Source organism: Zootoca vivipara, chromosome 9 (assembly GCF_963506605.1).
Source record: "Zootoca vivipara chromosome 9, rZooViv1.1, whole genome shotgun sequence".
NCBI classification, from domain to species: Eukaryota; Metazoa; Chordata; class Lepidosauria; order Squamata; family Lacertidae; genus Zootoca; species Zootoca vivipara.
Window position 1 is genome coordinate 39,312,612 of NC_083284.1, and position 20,455 is coordinate 39,333,066.

Here is a 20,455-nt window from a genome sequence, read left to right on the forward strand (position 1 = left end):
ATTTATTTTTAACAAGATCTCAAAGATCTCACTATGTTTATGTTCCTATGAAAGCATGTTTTGGGTTTGCTTTAACTATGTGGTAGTCTTAATATATTGGGATTAAATACAGTGTGAAACATCCCACCCACCCTTCCTTTAGATACAGAAGGCTGGAATGTTTTGAGGGTTAGCTTCACTATGTGGTCGCACCGCTGGGAGTATGGGTCACTCCACACTGGGTCCTGGGGTGCCTGAGCTGAGCCCTTCAGGAACATCTATGGTACAGTATCCTATAATGAGAGACCTGGTTAAAGGACATATAGGCTGTGGCTGCTGTCTTATAGAAGCAGGGTGAAGCAACAATCTTGCCTTGTCTGTAAGAGCAGAATCTAGATACCCTTTTAAGTTTACAAGAACAGAAGAATTCGTCTTATATATATTAGGGCAGACTTAGTTGCATATATAGCTTAGGATTGTCTACTCTGACTGGCAGCAGCTCCCCAAGATCTGGGGCAGATATATTCCCCATCACCTGCTATCTTATCCTTTTAACTGGTGATGCCATTGATTACACTCGGAATTTCCTGCACAGAAAACCTGCGCAGTACATTTGAGATGTGTTCTCTTCCCCCTCCAAGCAGCTGTGGGCAATGTACACGGTTGTCTCGGTTTATCCTCATTACAAGGCACCAAGGTAGGGTAGGTTGAGATAGGTAACTTGCCCAGGTTGACCCAGTTATCTTTATGACGATGGACCCCGCACCCTTAAAATATCTCTGTATGTGCACAGCTGCTTTTCACTATATAACTTCTAACTCCTGAAGGGAGTAACCATGTTTTCTTCTTTTCAGGGCTAGCAGAAGGGTAACTGGTAATGTGTGTGTGTGTGTGTGTGGATTGCTTTATTTTTAGAATGACCATGTGATGGAGAGTGTGGTTGCAAACATTCATTTAGGAATCCTAGAGGGCGGGGCGGGAAACCTCTGCAGTTTACGCATTGTCGTGAGAGATGAGCATGTCCAACATTTCATGAATGTGCTCTCTCAAGTGGAGTCGACCATGTTAAAAATAAGTCCTTCCATAACTCCCTGGGGGTGAGGGGAGGAGTTGTTTGGTCTTACCATGCAGAACAGCTTCCCCATCTGCAGCTGCCTTCTGAATATATTACCACCAGTTCTCATGCGTTAGCCAGTCAACTTTTATTACTGCGACCGAAGCACAAGCAGGGTCATGAGTAGTAAAGTGTATTACCTTTGACTGAGAAAGGTATGCGCATTTTCTGTGATTCTCTCTCCAGACCTCCTTGCAGAGAATTCCCAGGTTGCCTACTTACAACAATGCAGTCTCGGATTTTTTTTTTTTTTTGCACAAAAGCTGTTTAAAAGGAAACTTGGGAGATAAAACTATCCATGTGCACTAGAGGTCACTTCCTTTAAACAGCTCTTGTACCAAATCTCCAAACTGCTTCTTAAATTTGGGACTTTGAGTTCCTTGTCACCCAGTTATTAGCGTGCCGTATGAGTAGTTCTATTTGTCATACTAGGATTTGGATGTCACCTGTCAAGGTAGAGCCATTGCCACAGAGGTATCAGATTTTCCTAACACAAACCCATATACTTCAGTGGGTGTGTACTAAGGGTGACTAAGTCTGGAAACAAGCCATGCTGATTGAAAGAAAAGCCTTTGCTTATTTGTTTGAGGGGGTCAGCAAACTATTCAAATAGGGACGGTTTGGCAGCCATTATTACGTGCCAAAGAGCGTTTGATGAGGTCCCTTGCAAAAGTACTACAGAGCAGCAGCCAGCAGTTCTGGGATAAGAAGTGAGATCCTTTTCTGGATTGTTAAGCAAAGGGTAGGAATCAACAGAAAGTTCTCAAATTGAAGGGAAGTAAACAGTAGAGGCTCCTCAAGGATTGTTGGGACTGGTGCAATTTTACTTATTCACAAAAGATGCACAGTCAGAGGTGATGACTGTCACAGTTTCTTGCCTACCCCAAATTAATCTGGATGGGTGACATCCCAAGCAGTGTTTGAAGAGCTCTCTATAAAGAATGTCCTTGTGTTGGAGGAGGTTTTTTTTTAGTTGAGATGAAATATGACCAAGAGGAAGCAAGTCACAGGTTTACAAAACTATGAAAAATGTGGGTAAAGGGTATCTCTCCTCTCCCAACACCTCACTGATGATGTCTGGTTGGTTATAGGTTGATGATGATGATAAACAAATCAAAGCACTACTTCACACAGCATGCAGTGACCATCACAAGCTGATGTGGTATGATGACCACCAACAGATGTGGTGGTAGATTGCTCTTAGACCAATGCATAGATAATAGGTTTGGCAGCCATGCCTAAATGGAACCTCTGTCTTCAGAGACAATATACCTCTGTTTCCTGAATCATCTGGAAGTAATGTGGATGTTCCGTAGACTGAAGTTGGTCTGTGTTCTGCTTTCATAATTAAATTCCTCCTGCCCCTTCCCCCCAGCCCTGGTTCTTATCTTGCTAGAATCACTGTATCAGAGCACTGTTCTTGTAGGTATAAATTTTCATTAGAAGCTATGTTCAGGGGGTAATGTGCAGAATCTGATGAGCACAGTAACCATAGTGACTAATTGCTTACCAGTAGTATGTGTAAAGGAGTCACTTATTTTGGGAAGTAAAATCCTTGCCTTTCTGCTTGATTTAATTTGAAGCATTTCAGTAGTGCTGTGGGAAGCAGCCGCAGCCAATGTGTCCCCCGCTTCCCTTGCCTTTGAGCGTTCATCTTAGTGTAGCTCCATTTATAATTGACATACTGACATCTTCTAACATACTATGGAGCTTGCAAGATCATTGCCTGCTTCTTAATGTATTATTATCCTATCATGGGTGTGTGCAGTAAATAAGATGCTTAGCAGAGGTCATAGGATTTGGGAAGCTGTTTCAGATAATTACTACAGAAAAGTTTGCTGTTGTGAGGCAGTGTAGCTTGAGCTATGGATTTTGGGTTCGAAACCCAACATCCAATGACTGGGATCAACAGTTGCTTAGGTTCCTGCCTATGGCTTCCGTTAGCCTAATGAGTTTTTCTTTAAACAGCTGACTCCTAGGGTATATCATAAACTGCATTTGAATCAGGCCTAGGTTTCAAAATGAGTCTTCCTGGGGGCATGACGAGTGCTTTTAGAGGGGGAAAACAAGCCTCAAACTCCCTCGAGGACATAGAATTATATTTATGTTTCTTTGGATCCTGGCTACCGTTTTATGTCTTCCCCTAAGGGCTCACTATGAGATCTTTTCCTATCATATTCTCAACGTGGCTTCATCAATCCAAAACAGTTATTCATGCTGTGTGAACAAGTCCCAATATTCAGTGAATATTATTCATAGTTTGGTTCATATTATTTAGTACTTCATATCCTCTCTCTCACACACACCCCCAACACCTTTATTATTAAAAAAATGGATTGATCATTTGCAAAGATGTTGCACATTTTTTTAAATAAATCTGAAGCACAGGCTAGTCACTCTGCCTGTGCTGCCCCCCCCCATGCACAACCATATTAATGCTTATACAATAAACAAATGCCTGGATAGCTGCAAGTTTGGCGCTTAGTCATGCTCATAATGTCAGCAATCAAATTCCAGTGCCTGCAGCCAGTTGTCCATCAACTTGTATCATTATGTCAATTAGGGAATATAAGGTAGAAATGGCCTGTGGTAATGGTATATACAAGACTATTTGAACTGTGGCTAGGTTATGGCGGAATGCTCGGATCCAATTTTACCAATAAAATGAGCACTTTTCTTCCTTGAGCTGTAAAGTAAATGTGGTTTGTATATGTATACGGGGAATTTTCTTGGCACCACCTTACATTTTGAATACCGACGAATTTATGTTCAGCCTTAATGATTACGATTTTGCTTTAAGATTAGAGCATACAGAAAAGATGTGCATGTAGGAAATGTATTTACTGGAGACTAGAAAGATATATTGTAGGGTGTAAAGCTAAAGGACCCCTGGACAGTTAAGCCCAGTCAAGGTTGACTATGAGGTGTGGCACTCATCTTGATTCAGGCCAAGGAAGCCAGCGCTTGTCCACAGACAGCTTTCTAGGTCATGTGGCCAGCCTGACTTCTGGCGCAACAGAACACCGTGATGCATGCCAGAGCACACAGAAACGTGGCGAAGCCAGAATTCAGAGCCTACCAGTCCTGGTTCTCTATTGGTGGAATGAGAATACTTACGACTGATCTTCCTAGGATGGTTGTGTGGGTGAAAGAAAATGAGAATTGTAAAGCACTTGGCAGATTTTAAAAGTCCTATAGGAATTATTTAAAACTGATTCTGGGCTAGAGTTCCATGTACTAAACTTGGGTTGCAATTGCCTTAAATTTGTTTTGGTACAAAAGTGATTGGTTTTTTTCTTTCTCCTTTTCAGACAATGCACAGCACAACCATGCTTTGGGGAAAGGCAGGAACCTTTCTGAGGCTTCCCAGGTCATCCTGCAACCTTTCTTTGGAAGTAAGGAAAAGAAAGGAACGGCTCTTCCCAGCGTCCCCCTGCACATCCGGAATGCCATCCTGGCAGCTGCCCTGTTCCCAGAGTTTCTCAAGGAGCTGGCTGCTCTTGCACAGGAACACTCCATACTCTGTTACAAAGTATTTGGTGACTTTGAGAATTTTTATTAGCTTTAATACTTTTTTTAAGGATGTTTTAATTTAAAAAAAACACAGAGAGCTACTTATAAAGGAAAATTCTACTTTATGTTCCTGGTAATACTTGATTTGGGGGAAAACTGTTACACCTTTATGTTGGGCCTTATTTCCTACTGTGCAGCATAAACACTTGATGTATTTGATTTCTTATTTTACCCTATTCCCACCCTTGAACTTCCTTACCTCAAGATTCCTTCTTTTAAACTCTGCTATAGACACTTTTGGTTAAAAAGGCACAATTGTGTAACCAGCTAAAAGGTGGTTTGCTTTTGTGTTGTTGTTTTTCTATCTAGAAAAGTTGGCTGCTCTGTAAGAGAGTGCTTACCTGGATGAGCATGTCAAATCTGATAAGCCTTCTATGCAAATAACGTTTTAGGTATCTCTTTCCTTCCCTGCTTTCTGCATTGTGAGTGGCTGGACTTGTGAATCCAAATGGATTCAACAGATATAAGCCTGCTACTTGCTAAAAGCAGGTGCTGTGCTGAATACATACCATATTGCCTTACACTGTGGACAAGTCTAACACTCTCAGCTGTTGATTCCTTTGAAGTTTAAATGAAATGAGTAAATGGATGTTGAGTGCAGACTGTATGGAATTCCCACCCACCCCCACCGCCATTTCTCAGCATTCTTTGAAAATGCTAGATCTCTACCTAAACTAAACGCTCAAGCCTTAATTTTAGTAATATTTGCACACAATGAAATGTTTCTATGCAAACCGTAGCCTTTTTGGTAGACCATATTTGTACACTTTTATTGATAAGCTGAACACAAATACTCCAGTTATTGTTTGAGTAGTTTCAAAAGGTTACCGTCATCTGGGAGTTGTTACTATCTATTTTTAAGTACTATTTTTTTAAACAAAATTGAAAGAATAGCCTGCCTTTATAAGCTGTGTTTTTTCTTTTTAGCTTAAAAAGTTATTTTGGTTCAAGGAAAGCTTTGTGGTATTGTAAAACACTAGCTGTTTATTTATGATGTATGTTGACTTGTCCTAACATTGCACTTTTGAAGGATGGCAGAAATGTTTTGCTCCCTAGTAGTAGAGAGGAGGATGTTACTTGGGACAGATACACTAGAACTTGTTGCAGCTGCTGTCCAATAGCCTAAGAACATTTTCTTTTGTGAGTAATGAGACTCATTAGAACGGGTCCAAACATGATGAATTGCTGCATTACAGCTGCATTTCAGTTTGTGCTAGTAAGAGTAATTGTTCCTCCAGTGCTGAAGTTGGCTTTGTGTTAATAGTGGCTCTGTGCTTGAAAGCCTTCATTTTCTTTTACAGTAGGTGAATATGACAAACTGCTCCAAAACCAATGAAAACAGTATCTGAAGACAAGACTTGAAAACAGCTTTGCTCCTCTTTGTAAACTCCATATTGAGGTACTAATAGTAGCAGTTGAGGTTTGCATGTTCTATGCTAGAACATGGCACCTGAGCAAATGGGAATTTCACAGGCATCTTTTGGGAGGGTTGCCTGAAATGATGTGTATATTTGTTTAGAAGTGCAATAATGGCAAGAGAGGGATTTCAGTGTACCCATTTCTTGCTCCACTGGTCTACTGTGACGGGTCCATTTGCTCAGTCTCCTCTCCCACCACCATCCATGGGCAGAATTAGAATCCTGCAGGCCATAGAAATCAAAGAGGAGAGAGCAGCTTCCTTTTAACTTCTCAAAGCATTGCAAGCTGTAAAAATCTTATGCAGGGGAGGATCTGCCAGTCCTGTTATTTGGCCCGTTCCCCATGTCTGGTGACATCTTCATAAAAAAATAAAATGATCTCATAATTCTAGTCCTGCTACCTTCTCTGTGGGAAGCGATCCATCCTTTTGATTGACTGATTAATTGTGTATGTGTTAACTGTAGCAGATTTTTAAAAATTGCTCTCAAAAGACATTGTATTTTCATGCTCTTATTTAAAGTTAAGATAGGTGAGGTTTTTTAAATAATGTGGGTTTGTTAATAATCACATAAAATGTGATTATATTTGCTGCATTTGAAAAGCATACATTTAAAATGTTGGACATTTGAAAACCAGCAAGGCTACCATAGTATGGACTATGTAGTAGTTTCATGAAATTTTGACATGCTTGTTGCTGAAAGGAAGCAATCATGTGCCCACACCCTCGCAATGTTTAGGCTTAGTTCAAGGCTTAACAGAGCATTTAATAGTGGTATAGAAAAGTATAACAGATTACTTTGTTAGAAACTATTCATATTTTGTTTGAATCATGATTACAGCAGGAAGGGCAGATTCCACTTGTTGGTCAGTTAGTGAAATGTAGGTCCAGGATATGGCATGTTATATTAATAAGGGAAGGGCCATAGCTCAGTGGCAGAACATGTGCTTTCCATTAAAAAGGTCTCAGCATCAATCCCTGGCATCTCCAGGTAAGACTGGGAAAGATTCCTGTCTTACACTCTGCTTATTAAGTCAAGTTGCCCTTAAGCCATTCACCAATCTTCTGAGCTGCATTCAGTGGAGATACTTGTGCCTCTCATGTAAGCCACTGTTAACATTTGTGAAGTTAGGTTCTCGCTGAGAGTAGAGAGAGGATATTTGGTCTCTGTATATTTTAATAAAATAAGAGTTAAAAATATGAATTGGAGAATTACTGTACAGTCTTTACAGTGACTTTTTGGAGGGTTAGTAATGGAAAACCACAGAATGATATACACAAATAAGTAAAAATGACACCTACAAATTGTTGGTAAGCTTGATGATCCTTGACACATATGAGTACAAAATACAAATACTTTGCTATTTTGGCTTGTTTCATGTCAAAAAGCACCCAAATATTTTTTTTTTAAAAAAAACATAACCACCCCTCCAAACATCTCTGAAATTGAGTGCTGCAGTCTTCTGGTGTAATTATCCGAGCCATGATTATAGCACTAATTCAAGCTGTAGTGTTGTAATTATTCCTATATAAATGCCATCTCAGGGAAAGTGAAAATTGCATCTTGCTTAATGTGGCTTTGGATTGCTTTGCATAAGTAAGCTATTTGGAATAATTTAGTGATGGGTACTAGCCCAAAAAGGCATCTAGAAAGCAAGCTACCCCTAAAATACTTCTGCAGCAGGAATAGTTAACAGCTTTCCTTAAGTCAGCTCAAATTAAGCATTTTGCTGATTTGAATACCATTCTACTAGTGTTTGTTGTGCATCTGTTAAAGTGACTGGATCTTTGTGGCCATTGATTTAACACTCACGAGGCCTCTGTGTTCAGGCTTGGCTTTAAAAAAAACAACAACACTTTTAGTCTTAAGTAGAATATATTCCATTGCCCTGTCTCTACAGTTCTCTCTATGCATCTGATGGAGTACATTCTTCCCACAATTGACAGCTCATGCCACTGTCACGTTATCTGTCGTTAAGGTGCCACAGCTACTCTAATTAGTAGGACTATGTGAAAACTCTCTTTTTAAAACACTGACAAATTCTACTCCTTGCAGAATACAGGAATGTTAACCCAAAGATGCTGTATGCAGAGAAACTGATTTTTTAAAATCATTCTTTGGTTTTCCAAGAGCAGTTTAGGTGCTTTTTAATCAAACATAGATTTACCGAGCTAAATGTTGTCCAATCACAAAATTAATAGAGTTGATTTTTTTCACACCCAAAAACATATTTTTAAGACCCCCTCACTGAAGAAATATGCAAAAATTAAGTTTCATTCCCTAAAATGACATGCCCTACTGCCTCTCAGCCATCTTACAATATTATAGGGGGGGGGAATTAAGTCTCTAATGTGCTTCCTGCATTTGCACCAAGATTAGTGTGTGGCATAATATGGCCTAGCTGCTGCTACAATGTAATTTTATAATAATCTTCTATCTCCTTAATTGTAGAAAATGAGGACTGTACTCTCAATTTTTGTGGGTTTTATTTGTGTGTTTTCTTCCAGCTACAACAATTTGCAGCACAAAAAGACTTTAATACAATGAATCTGAATTCAGTTTAGTTTCTCTATTCTAAGCACTTTAAAGACATTTCCCTACATCACAAAGCAACTTATGTAAGAAATGCCTTTTAAAATTGGAAAGCTTGGGAATGTGGAGTCTTTGAAGATACTGCTCCTCAATCTGCTGCTACATCAACTACTGTTCTCTAGAGACTCCCTGTTGCATAGGTTCAAACATAATTGGATGTATCCTTTCACAGTTCTCTACATCCCACTCTCCAGTTAATGATTTCAACAAAACAAAATACATTCTCTGGCCTACCAACACCACCTATGGTCCATGCCTATTCCTGGCAAGAGGTCATGCAAAATATAGTAGGTTGTTTCCAGGCTTTTAAGGTAAGGCTGAAGTTATCACAAAACAGCTATGTTTTATTCTCTATGCCTCTTCATTACAAGGCAAATTATAGCATTTCACCCCAGTTGCAATTCCTATGTCATCTTTCAAGGGCAGCCTTGCATCCAACATATTACTGTGGCAAGCTCTCATGCCTCTAAAAGGGGACAGAGCTTACACAGCTAAGAAAATGTATTCCTGGATACTCACACTTTGTCCAGAACTGTCAGGCTCCAAACCTGTTACAGGACAATGATCAAGATTGGTGGGATTACTCCTTCTTGTCTTGACTCAATGTCAGTTTTTCACCCACTTGCTGCTGCTTCCAGACTAAGATGGCAATTTGTGGATACCTAGTTAATAAAATGTAGAGCTGGATGCTTCTAATTCATTGATAAAAAGGTAAAGGTACCCTGACAGTTAGGTCCAGTTGCGGACAACTCTGGGGTTGTGCGCTCATCTCGCTCTATAGGCTGAGGGAGCCGCCGTTTGTCCGCAGACTGCTTCAGGGTCATGTGGCCAGCATGACAAAGCCACTTCTGGCGAACCAGAGCAGCACACGGAAACACCGTTTACCTTTCCGCCGGAGCAGTACCTATTTATCTACCTGCACTTTTGAGCGTGCTTTTGAACTGCTAGGTGGGCAGGAGCTGGGATCAAACAACGGGAGCTCACCCTGTCACAGGGATTCGAACCGTCGACCTTCTGATTGGCAAGCCCTACTAGGCTCTGTGGTTTAGACCACAGCGCCACCCGCGTCCCTCTAATTCATTGATACCATACTTAAATTTGCATTGATATTCTCCAGAAACTATGCAACAATGTTAAATTGAAATGTCAATAAACCAGAGCCTTTCAGAACACTTCAGGTCAGTTTCTTATAGTACTGAAGTAGTCTTTCTACTGACTTACTGTTGACTTAGGTGAGATAGAAAAGATTAGAGTCTTGCCTAGAGTCCCCTAGCTATAATTTAATCTATGATATTAGAGCTGCAGAGAGCACCAACTCAATCATCAGTGAGATAGTATCTTTGTTAATTTCAGAAGCAGATTACCCATTACGTTCACTAATACCACCTCACAGTAATGAGTCCCACAGCTAAGCCACAATTTGCAGGGGAAGAAGTATGTTTGCTCAGCTATCACTTAAGTAGCTTTTCTAAAAAGGGGAGGTGGAATATTAGTCTTTAACTAAGAATAATACGGGACCCAGGTGGCTCTGTGGGTTAAACCACTGAGCCTAGGGCTTGCTGATCAGAAGGTCGGCAGTTCGAATCCCTGTGACGGGGTGAGCTCCTGTTGCTTGGTCCCAGCTCCTGCCAACCTAGCAGTTCGAAAGCACGTCAAAATGCAAGTAGATAAATAGGAACCGCTACAGCGGGAAGGTAAACGGCGTTTCCATGTGCTGCTCTGGTTTTCCAGAAGCGGCTTTGTCATGCTGGCCACATGACCTGGAAGCTATACGCCGGCTCCCTCGGCCAATAATGCGAGATGAGCGCGCAACCCCAGAGTCGGTCACGACTGGACCTAATGGTCAGGGGTCCCTTTACCTTTACCTTTAAGAATAATACAGCCAGTTATACACATCTGTATCCACTGTCTCCTTTCTAGGGAAGTTAACTGCATGTTTAGTTATACAAGAATAAGTACTACAAATTATTATTACTTTTATTACTAATGAATAAAGCAGCATCCTTCTGAAGAACCCATTTATGATAGAGGATTGTTTCCCTCAAGAATTAATGCTGTTAAATGACCCTCGCTAAAATCCACTTTTGCTAGACTTGACAAGGCATCATGTATGCACATCAGGCCTGTGCTAACTTTCCAAACCCCCAAACATACTCTTGGAATAGTAGATTTTTACAACTGCAAAAAAGTGGTTCTTTCCAAACTGCCAAAAAGTGGTTCTTTCCAAACTGCAAAAAAGTGGTTCTTTCCAAAGCTCCTACTACCGTGGACACTGTATTTACAATGTGGTGTCTATGGCAGTTAAGCACATGTAATAAGGTCAGTAACCTCTAAAGATTTAGTAACACAATTGAGAACCAGGGTGATGGTACAAGATTGGAACTAGCTTCAGGTACAATAACTCCCTGGAACTTGTAAAACAGCATTCCAAGCAAGCACTTCCTCTACACAAAGTTGATGGCCATCACTTCAGTTTCTGATCATACACTTCAGTTTCTGATCATCTGAAGAAGTGTGCATGCACACGAAAGCTCATACCAAAATATAAACTTAGTTGGTCTTTAAGGTGCTACTGAAGGAATTTTTTTATTTTGCTTCGACTCAGACCAACACGGCTACCTACCTGTAACTGATCATACACCAAACAAGAAAAACAATGAAGCGATATGTTTAATTCTTAGCTTTTTAAAAAACCTGATCGCTTGTTACTACGCTATCTTTGTCCACAGATTTTGACAGACAAAAAGAAGCTTATAAATCTTACTGGTTGCTTTTGGTAGAAGAGTTGATGCCAAAATTCAGTTTCAACCCTAATAACTTGTTTCAAATTATTATTGTATAGCCAAAGCACCTGTTGCCAGAATTGTATTGAAAATGGTAATTCAAACACTAAAATCTGGCAAATCCATCCATGATTGATTGAATGCGTAGCATTGTTACGTTTTGATACTGTGCATAATATTCCTAATTCATTGCTACTCTCATATAGGAATGTTCATTCAGATAGTTCATTGATTCCTGAAAAGAGCCTTCTGCCTAGGATGGAGATACATATTCAGATGTATATCTGAATCACCTACCCAACACAGAAGCCTGCTAGTATACATAGGGCACACTGGGTGATGGTTTTCATCAGTTTCATTCAAAACAGTACAAAATACCTTCAGGGATAGACAGGTGTTCTATAGAATAGAATAGTACCTAGCTTTTATTAAAAAATAAAAGACACAAAAGGCTTTGTCTTCAATTTGGTAAGTGTTATGGTTTCTCTAATTTTGACACTGTGATGGCTTACACCTATGGGGCATGACAGCCCCATAGGTGGTTTATTACAACCAGCCAGTATGGTGTAGACACAGCATGAAAATGGCTATATAATAGGTAAAAGGTAAATAACCCCTGGACAGTTAAGTCCAGTCAAAGGTGACCTTGGGGTGCAGGCTATATAAGGCAACAAAGAGGAGTCTGGTATTATGAGTCAAATGAGGTTTTATATCACCTATGATTGTTGCAATAAGTGACCACTCCACTATGCTTTTTTTGTTGTTGCATACATTTGATCTGTAATTTAATTGTCACTATCTTTGTTTGGACCGTGTTGTTTTGTAACCCCTGTTACAACTATGGACCTGCAACTGAGGAAAACCTGCCATGTGTTTATCAAAGAATGCAGCAGAATCTAGTCTATGAAAGCTTATGCCATAATATTTGTTAAGTCTTTTTAAGGTGCCACAAGACTTTGTTTTTTGCTGCACATGAACCCCTGGAAATTGTATAAACCACACACTGTTAATTGAAATGTAATGTGAACCAAGAGACATTAAAACACAAAGCTTTCTTTGCAGAAGTGTCTTCTACAATTTCCATTCTCATTACTTTGGGTTCCCATTTTGGCAGCAATTGATGGATTATAAACTCATGTCCACTGTCAGGTCATCACCATCACAACTAAGGCAGTGACCTTAAGGCAGTGACCAGACTGTGCTGAAATCTGAGGACAACGGTGAAATGGTGAATGGTTGTACATTGCCCCTATAACTTGTATTTGGTGTTCTTACCTTTTGGAAGCATTGGTCTGTTGGATCTCATCTTTCAGGTATGTTTACTCACTTAAGCTTATATCTCAGCTAAACCAATATAGAACAAAAAGGCAACCGCAAAATGGCAAAAGGCACTATGGGCCACCTGCTATTACAAAAATATGTAATTCCAAACCATAAGCAACATCTGTTGCTTATAATACTTGACTTCATGGAGCCATGCATCTCTGTGATACGAATGCAGCCTTTGACAATCCACTTTTTAAAAAAGTGTTGAAGGTGGTTTAATTCTCCCCAGCAAAAATAAGTCCATCTAAATGTTACTTTTTTATTGCTGATAAATAGTTCTTATGTACAAATGTTAAAATCTTCATTACTCTAGTGTCTTGAAATGCCAGACTATTTTCTTTAGATATTGGGGAAAACCTGCAGTCTGAAATTTGTTTGAAGGGCATAATTTTGGCTTCAAAAGCAAAACAATTTTACTCTAGGTTGAAGCTTAAAGGGGTCATTTTGGGAGGACTTAGCTTAAAATTACAGAAACAGGCAGCTGAGCTGTTTGGCAGTTACCCTGTTTCTCATATTTTAAGCCATACCCATAAAATAAGCCATAGCAGGATTTTTAAGCATTCAAGGAATATAAGCCATACCCCGAAAATAAGACATAGTGATAGGCGCAGCAGCAATGCTGGCCACGGCAGGAGGAGGAGGAAAAAAATAAGACATCCCTTGAAAATAAGCCATAGTGTGTTTTTTTGAGGAAAAAATAAATATAAGACGTGTCTTATAATATGAGAAACACGGGTCTCTCTCTCCACCCAAATATATAGAACTGTGATCATTCTAAACACAAGAGATTGCTAAAAAGTTTTTCCTTTTTAATAAGGTTCTTCATTTTGTTTTGTTTCTAAATTAGAAGAACTGACCACCTCATTCTATAGTTTTTTGTGGAGCTACAGGCAGCCCTGTTTAGGGAAGTTTTTAATGTTTGATGTTTTATTCTGTTTAATATTCTGCTGGGAGCTGCCCAGAGTGGCTGGGGAAACCCAGCTAGATGGGTGGGGTATAAATATTATATTATATTATAATTATTATTATTAAAAATTACGATAGAATGAAAAGAGTTCTTCCTCAGAGAGGGCATAGTTTATTACAGTCAAAAATAACCCCCACCCCACCCCCCAATAAAACAAAGTGTGAAGACATGTCTGGTCTGCTTAATGAAACATCAATACTGAAATAATACCTTTAATATATTATTTATATTCCCTTACTCCTATAACAAAATACTTGCTTTTAACAGCTGTCCATACAAGCAATTGTGGGTATTAAGTCTCTCGAGTACTTTACAAACTTAGGAATGCTCTGCTTTGATAATTCACCAAGAAAATACTTTAAGAAGTATTTAAGCTACTTCTGAAAAATATTACTAATAAATTGGAAGAAACAATTCTTTATATGTTACAAAACCATAATTATACCAAATTATACCAAATACAAAACCACATACCATTGGAATTCTTTCTTTGCATACCTTATGTTCCAGTTTGACAGTCACTTAAGAGGATGATGGCCTGAGTAAAGCTGAAAAACTGCAGAAAGTGGCTGCAGTTAACTTGATACAGTAAGCAAGAAGTGAATGAAGTCAGTACATTGGCTTGATTGCGAAAGATAGAAGTATCAAGTAATTACCACTCTGATAACAGCAGCGAATATCAGATATGGAATTTTCACCGCAGGCTCCTATGATAGCAGCTTCTCTAGTATTTGTTTCACCAGGACAGGGTCTGAGCGTCCTCTTGTTGTTCTTTGAACCTGTCCAATAAGCTTATTCAGTACTTTTTTGTTGCCCTTCTTTATCTCTGCCACCTTGAAAGAAAAATTACAAAACAAAACTCATTTTTGAGCAACATCAAACTAAAGCAAAAACGCACCGAAGAGAGTCGCTGCTAAATCCTAGTCTTCACGACCGGAAAAGCCAGAGCAAACCTTGAGAACTGGCAGGTTATTTTCTGTTCTTGATGTGCCATCATAAAACGTGACAGTTTAGCAACCCAGAAGCTTAGAATGATTTTATTTCATTACCATAATATTAAAGAATACAATTCTCATGTCCTTTCTCACATTTCCATAGAGCAAACTAAGGTCTACCTGGATTTAAAGATTCTACATTTGCAAAGCAAGGTTGTTGTGCAGCACAAAATGGCAAGCCAAGATGGACTTTCCTTTTTTGCCAACAGCAAGCTTGGTGTAGAGAGCATGCATTGTGAAATTAGATTGTTGCACCGATCAGTCTTCGCCACTAATGAGGTGAAGGTTCATTACAGCACTCTACAGCAGGCTTGTAATGGAGTCTGTTACAAGAGGCAGTGCGTAACTTTCCATTAGTTGGGCTAACAAGTTATCTCATCAGTAGAGCAGATATTTCTCCATTAACCTTTATATATTTATATATATATATATATATATATATATATATATATATATATATATATATATATATATATATATGATATATACATGGTGTTTTTCAAGAGCAGTAAGTGATTTCACAGATTTAAAAATACACACTAACCCATGTATGTTGTTTGTTTGTTTGTTGGCTGAATTCTGTGAAACAAGTTCCTGCTCGGCAGGAAAACTGGTGGTGGTGGGGAGTGAACTGGCTTGCTTGAGCACCTAGCAACTTACAGTATTCCAGGAGGAGGTATGATTGGCTCGAACCCTGAACAGGAGCACTGCTGTTAAGGCAGATGTGGGGAACTTTTGGCTCTTCAGATGATAGCCTGCAGCTCCCATCATCCCTGACCATTGGCTGCACTGATTGGAGGTGATAGGAATTTGAATCCATCATCCTCTGGAGGACATGTTCCCTAGGCCTGAATTAGAGTCAGGGTGTGATTTTATCCTTTTACTACAAGCCCCATTCGTTTGAAAGCAAGCTCTCAGCACTAAAAGAGCAGCAATGAAAGTCTTGGAAAGAATAAAGCAGATCTGTAGAACCTGCTATCGTTATGTCAACCACAGCCCACCAGCCGTGTACTGTGATCTGCCAAAAGAAATCACAGCCTTTCCTAGCCTCATAAGGTAAGCGAAGGCAAAAGGCCTATAAACCCACTAGCTGAGATGCATTTGGCTTGGTGGGTCATGTGAATCCCACTTCTGCGACAGAGCAATGGTTCCTTTAATCCATCAGCTTGTTAACGGCAGTGGCCATCCAGCTCTTCTGGGGAGCCCACAAGCACAACATGAACATCTCGTTCCCCAGCAGCTGGTATTAAGTAGCATCCTGACTCTGAACTTGGAAGCAGCTGCAAGCAGACATCATAACTAGTACCACTGGACTGAAGGGAAGCAGGGCATTCAGAACTTGCATTCTACTTTCAGGCTGAGCAGGGAGTCATCTCTGGACTAAGAAGAAGAAAAAATAATGCAGCTACTGAATCTCACAACTATACACTAATTCAAGGTCTGATGGGGTAGAGCTGCCCTGTGGACACTGGTATCATTGCTTACCTGGGCAAGGGCGCCGACAGGGCTGTATGGTGGCACTGGGGGACAGCCACTAATCTTGGGCAACCTTACTGGTCCCCCTTCCATCTAGGAAAGTAGTAGTAGCAGCAGTGCCTGTGGCAGGAGGGGGGCTCTAGGGCCCAACCCAAACACACCACTACTGTTTGCCAGCACTTTAATTAGTCTGTAGTACTACGAGATACGGCATCTGCTTTGTGGCTCGACCACATGCACGGCTGCTGGCAACACCCAGACACTTTTCAGATGATTTATGGGACTTATTATTATGCTTAACTGCGGTCTTTCAAAACCATTCAGTTAAAAGCTCTTATTATTAAAGCAAGATACCTGTTCTGTCACCAAAGCTAAAGGGTTTATTCAAATAATTCTATAAACAATACAGTTATTGCCTCAGTACTGGAAAACCAAGTAAGTTCTCTTCAGGTAATGCTGCTGCTGAGGGGGAAATCTAATTTTCCCAGCACCCAAAACATAGCTTTCCGTTGCTGGGGCAAAATACCGTATTTCCTCAGGGCTAGCAAGGCAGTTTCTAATTTAATTGCCAAAGCCACAGAGGAGGTGATTGCAGATTTATAGCACATAGAAGGTTGCTGGATGGTCCCTGTGGCATCAGGGATACGGCACAACTCTCCCTATCCTGTTTTGTGACTCTGAAATAAACATTGCTTCAAAATCACTTACAGGGGCTACGTGGCAGTGTGTATCAAAAGGGTATTTCCCCATCCCCTACTTCCGCTCCCAAACATCCAGCTATGTCCTGCCGTTATTGTGGCATGATTGGTTTGCTCTTGGAACTGAATAGTTCTCTCTCTGCAAAAAAACCCCAAAACCTATGGTCCCTGCGGTGAGTGTTTTGCCTATTATACAGGAATTGGACACAGTGCTACTTGTCCTGGAAAAGGGCTTGCAGGATTATCCTGTTGATATTGAAGTCGTGGTGTGGCAAATACTTCGATTAGTTATCTGGAAAAAGTCCTAAATCATACATAAGATCTCATGGTAGTATGAGCATAGAGTCACCAATTTAAATAGTGTCTTATCGTTTAGAAAACCAGAATCAAAACAGCCTTTGATTTTTCATGCCCGCCTCCACTAGAATACTAGTTAAAGATTTAAATACTCAAAATCCATGTTGTTATTGAAACAAAAAAACACTTGTGGTCCTTGATCTGTTTTAATGCTCAGACTGCCTCTGCTTGCACTTCAGTACCAGCTGGAAAACACAGAGGCACTTTCATCAGCCACTGCAAATTAGTTAGCACGATGAAGGTCAGGCAGACCTAGCACACGCTCATTTTATTTATCAAAAGCTCTCTGCAAAGCTGTTAGCCTCCAGTGAAGAGCTGTGGGTGTGGGTAGCATTGTTCTCGATAGATGTTAGCATTTTCCCTACTGCATATGTAACCAGACAATATTTTACTTAACGTTAAGCCATTCATTGCTGCTTTTCCAATCTGTGCTCAGGAGAGAACACAAAAGCACTTGCTCTTTATAAAACTAATTTTGGATCTTTGGAAGGATTTCTTTTAATTTGCAAGGGTTTATTAATTTTAAAAACCCCTGTAAAATTAGAAGCTTCAGGTGGACATATTTTCTACTTTGCTCCTATTATTCCATGCAAATGCTATTTTGCAAGCGTATAGTCCAAAGAATATCCACGTTAGTGTAGAGTTGCTGGAGTCAAGGGGACATGGATTTAAGTTGCCATCTCCTGCAGCCACTTCATGTGTCACAATGCAATTTCCCTCCCATTTTCTCTGAAGAGTTTCCAAACAAAAGGGCAACATGAAAGGAAGGTGGCAATTTAAATCTTTTATCTCCATCACCCACCCTGAAGAGTCAAAGTCTCTTGTTCCCAATTTCCCAGGGTTGCTATCAATATCACCTCTTTCTGATGGGCTCCCATCACAGTCTGACAGATGCACTCAAGCTCATTCTGATCCCGGAACAGTTCAAGTTTCTCTTCTTTAACAATCAGAGATGGAGTCTTCCCTTCCCCCTTCCACATCACTTCCAACACCTGCAGCATCAAGATAAAGGAAAATCAGTGCTTGAAACATGTCTCTCAGAAGGCAAGGATGACGTTTGCAATAACAAGAAGGCAAAGATGTATTAACAGGCATAATGACTCCCATTCTGACACAAAATCAGAAATCAAATCTTCTGATAACATCCCATATCTTGATGCGCAAAGGATGTAAAGTTTCCTAATTCTCAGATAAGTTTCCTTTAGAAAAATCGTGATTGCCTCTTTCTGGACTCACATTTCTAGTTCTCTCAGAAAGCAGGGTAATATTTAGTCTCATGTGCCAAGCAGGTATTTTTTAATTGTGGCACAGGTGTGCAAGGCTATGTCACAATCCTACTGAGAAGGTATTTTTGGTGACCCTTGTCCAATCATAAAAAAGCATCATTAGAAGAGTCACATCATCCCACATGCCTGAACACAAACACCTCTACACTTTAGGGTCTACGGTATCCAGGACTACTGTAGTTACTGCCCCAAACAGTAACACTAGGCTAAATGAATACTTCTCCTGGCTCCTAATGCTGTTCGCAGGCTCCACATAAAGCATCTCACATTTGGGCTCAATAATGTGCCACAATAAAATGTCTATTGATCAGGCTTGGTGGAAAATCTCTCTCCTATTTTCTTCCTTTATAAGGGATAATACATGTCCATTCTTTAAGTCTGTAAAATGCAGCATCTTCCTTTTGGTTAAAAAAAAGGGGGGGCTCTTAGCGAAAGTCTGGTCTCAAATGTGATGTGCAAAGTCAAGGTTACTAATGCAGACTGGTTATAACTAACCGGTGTGTACAAGTGTGTGTCTAATACTATGGATTGAATACATATTCCAGGTAGTTTTGGGGTCTCTTTCCCTGCCCCTCAATGCTTGCTCATCTGTGTACAATGATGATTTTGGCCATAATTGTGAATACCACACTAGGTTGGGACTGTGTAGCTGGTAGTATTTATTAACGGTGTGACCTCTGCATATGCACATCATGGAGTATGGATAAATGAAATTGCAAAATGAGATTTAGTTGAGATTCCTGCATTGCAGGGGACACTTGGCTAGATGACCCTCAGTGTCCCTTCCAACTCTCCAATTCTATGATTCTACAAATTTCCCACAGTTACCATTTAACCAGGCAACTGTTACTCTGCTGACTGTCAGTGGGGTAAAAGGAGTCATAGACCACAGAGGTGTGGAAGGTTATAATGCAGAACCCTGTGGCAGCTCTAGCCCAGTTATCCATCACTGTGAAGCACAGCTGGATGAACTTAAGTGTCTGTCTGGAATAATTATTAGTTAAAAGTTACAGTGCTTTGTAGTTGGGCTCTGATACCTTGGAAAAAACCCTAGAGAATGGGGCTATTTATAAAAAGGCAATTTCTTTGGGCAGTCATTTTCTGTATTCCCTCTGCTCTTATTTCAGAGATGGAGGCAGAGAGAGAGAGAGAGGGAGCAGAAGGAGACCTTTTAAAACAGCTGCTTCTGCTCATTCCTGCACTGAAGACATAATTGCATGTTTGGGCAATTGCAATTTGCCAATGCAGAAATGACTGTCATGTTGGAAATTCCATGTTACTAATTCACCAAAGCTAAGAAAATGGAAGTGCTTTTTAATGTAACGCTCCCTAGCACAATTAGCATTGCTTTACACAAAACAAGATTACAGCGAGATGGGGGAGAACTAACCAAGTTACAAATCTTCCGCCACAACGGTTGAAATTTCTCCCAGGGCTACAAGATCACCTGGTCCAAAGTAACGGTACAGGTATGTGGCAAACTACACATTGATGCTATTTGAGCCACTCTTCAAATAAATCTGCCTTGTATCAAGTCTCCAAGCCGTTAACTTGCAGTTGCATTTGTTTGGTCGGAGGCCACAAAATTGGCAATAACAAAGCAATCCCACGTAGCCACTGTGCAGCTTGATCTCATTCTTGAGACAGTCAAGGCATGTGATGGTGTTAAATATATTTAAGTAAGCATTTCAGAATCTTTTGTAGGGAAGAGATAGGATGAAGACCCTGTGTTCATCAGGGTTGACAATATATAGTATGCAACTAGATGGACCACTGACATTACTCAGCGTGAGGCACCTCTCTATCCTTAAAAGCTGGGATTTGTGCAGCTTCCCAGTCAGAGCTCTTAATCATGGAAAACATGCCAAATGTCTCACCTGAAAGGTTCTGT

The 20,455-nt window shown here is 40.2% G+C and overlaps 2 protein-coding genes across 3 annotated transcripts in view; one reads left to right on the top strand and one right to left on the bottom strand.

The window, feature by feature from the left end:
• Positions 1-15,162, top strand: part of FHIP1A (FHF complex subunit HOOK interacting protein 1A) — a 96,396-nt gene extending 81,234 nt beyond the window's left edge. The window contains exons 12-13 of one of the 2 annotated variants that reach the window (XR_009558141.1): positions 4,405-10,864; positions 10,916-15,162. Coding sequence is in view for 1 of the 2 variants with exons in the window: in XM_035114011.2 (XP_034969902.2) it covers positions 4,405-4,655 (251 nt within the window). In the remaining variant the exon portion in view is untranslated. Of the gene's footprint in view, positions 1-4,404 lie in introns of both variants that reach the window. The other variant, XM_035114011.2, reaches the window with a different exon arrangement.
• Positions 13,090-20,455, bottom strand: part of GATB (glutamyl-tRNA amidotransferase subunit B) — a 38,749-nt gene continuing 31,383 nt past the window's right edge. Inside the window, exons 12-13 of the mRNA XM_035112165.2 lie at positions 18,136-18,270; positions 13,090-14,585 (exon numbers count right to left, since the gene is read on the bottom strand). Coding sequence (XP_034968056.1) covers positions 14,460-14,585; positions 18,136-18,270 — 261 coding nt within the window. The 3' untranslated portion in view covers positions 13,090-14,459. The remainder of the gene's footprint in view (positions 14,586-18,135; positions 18,271-20,455) is intronic.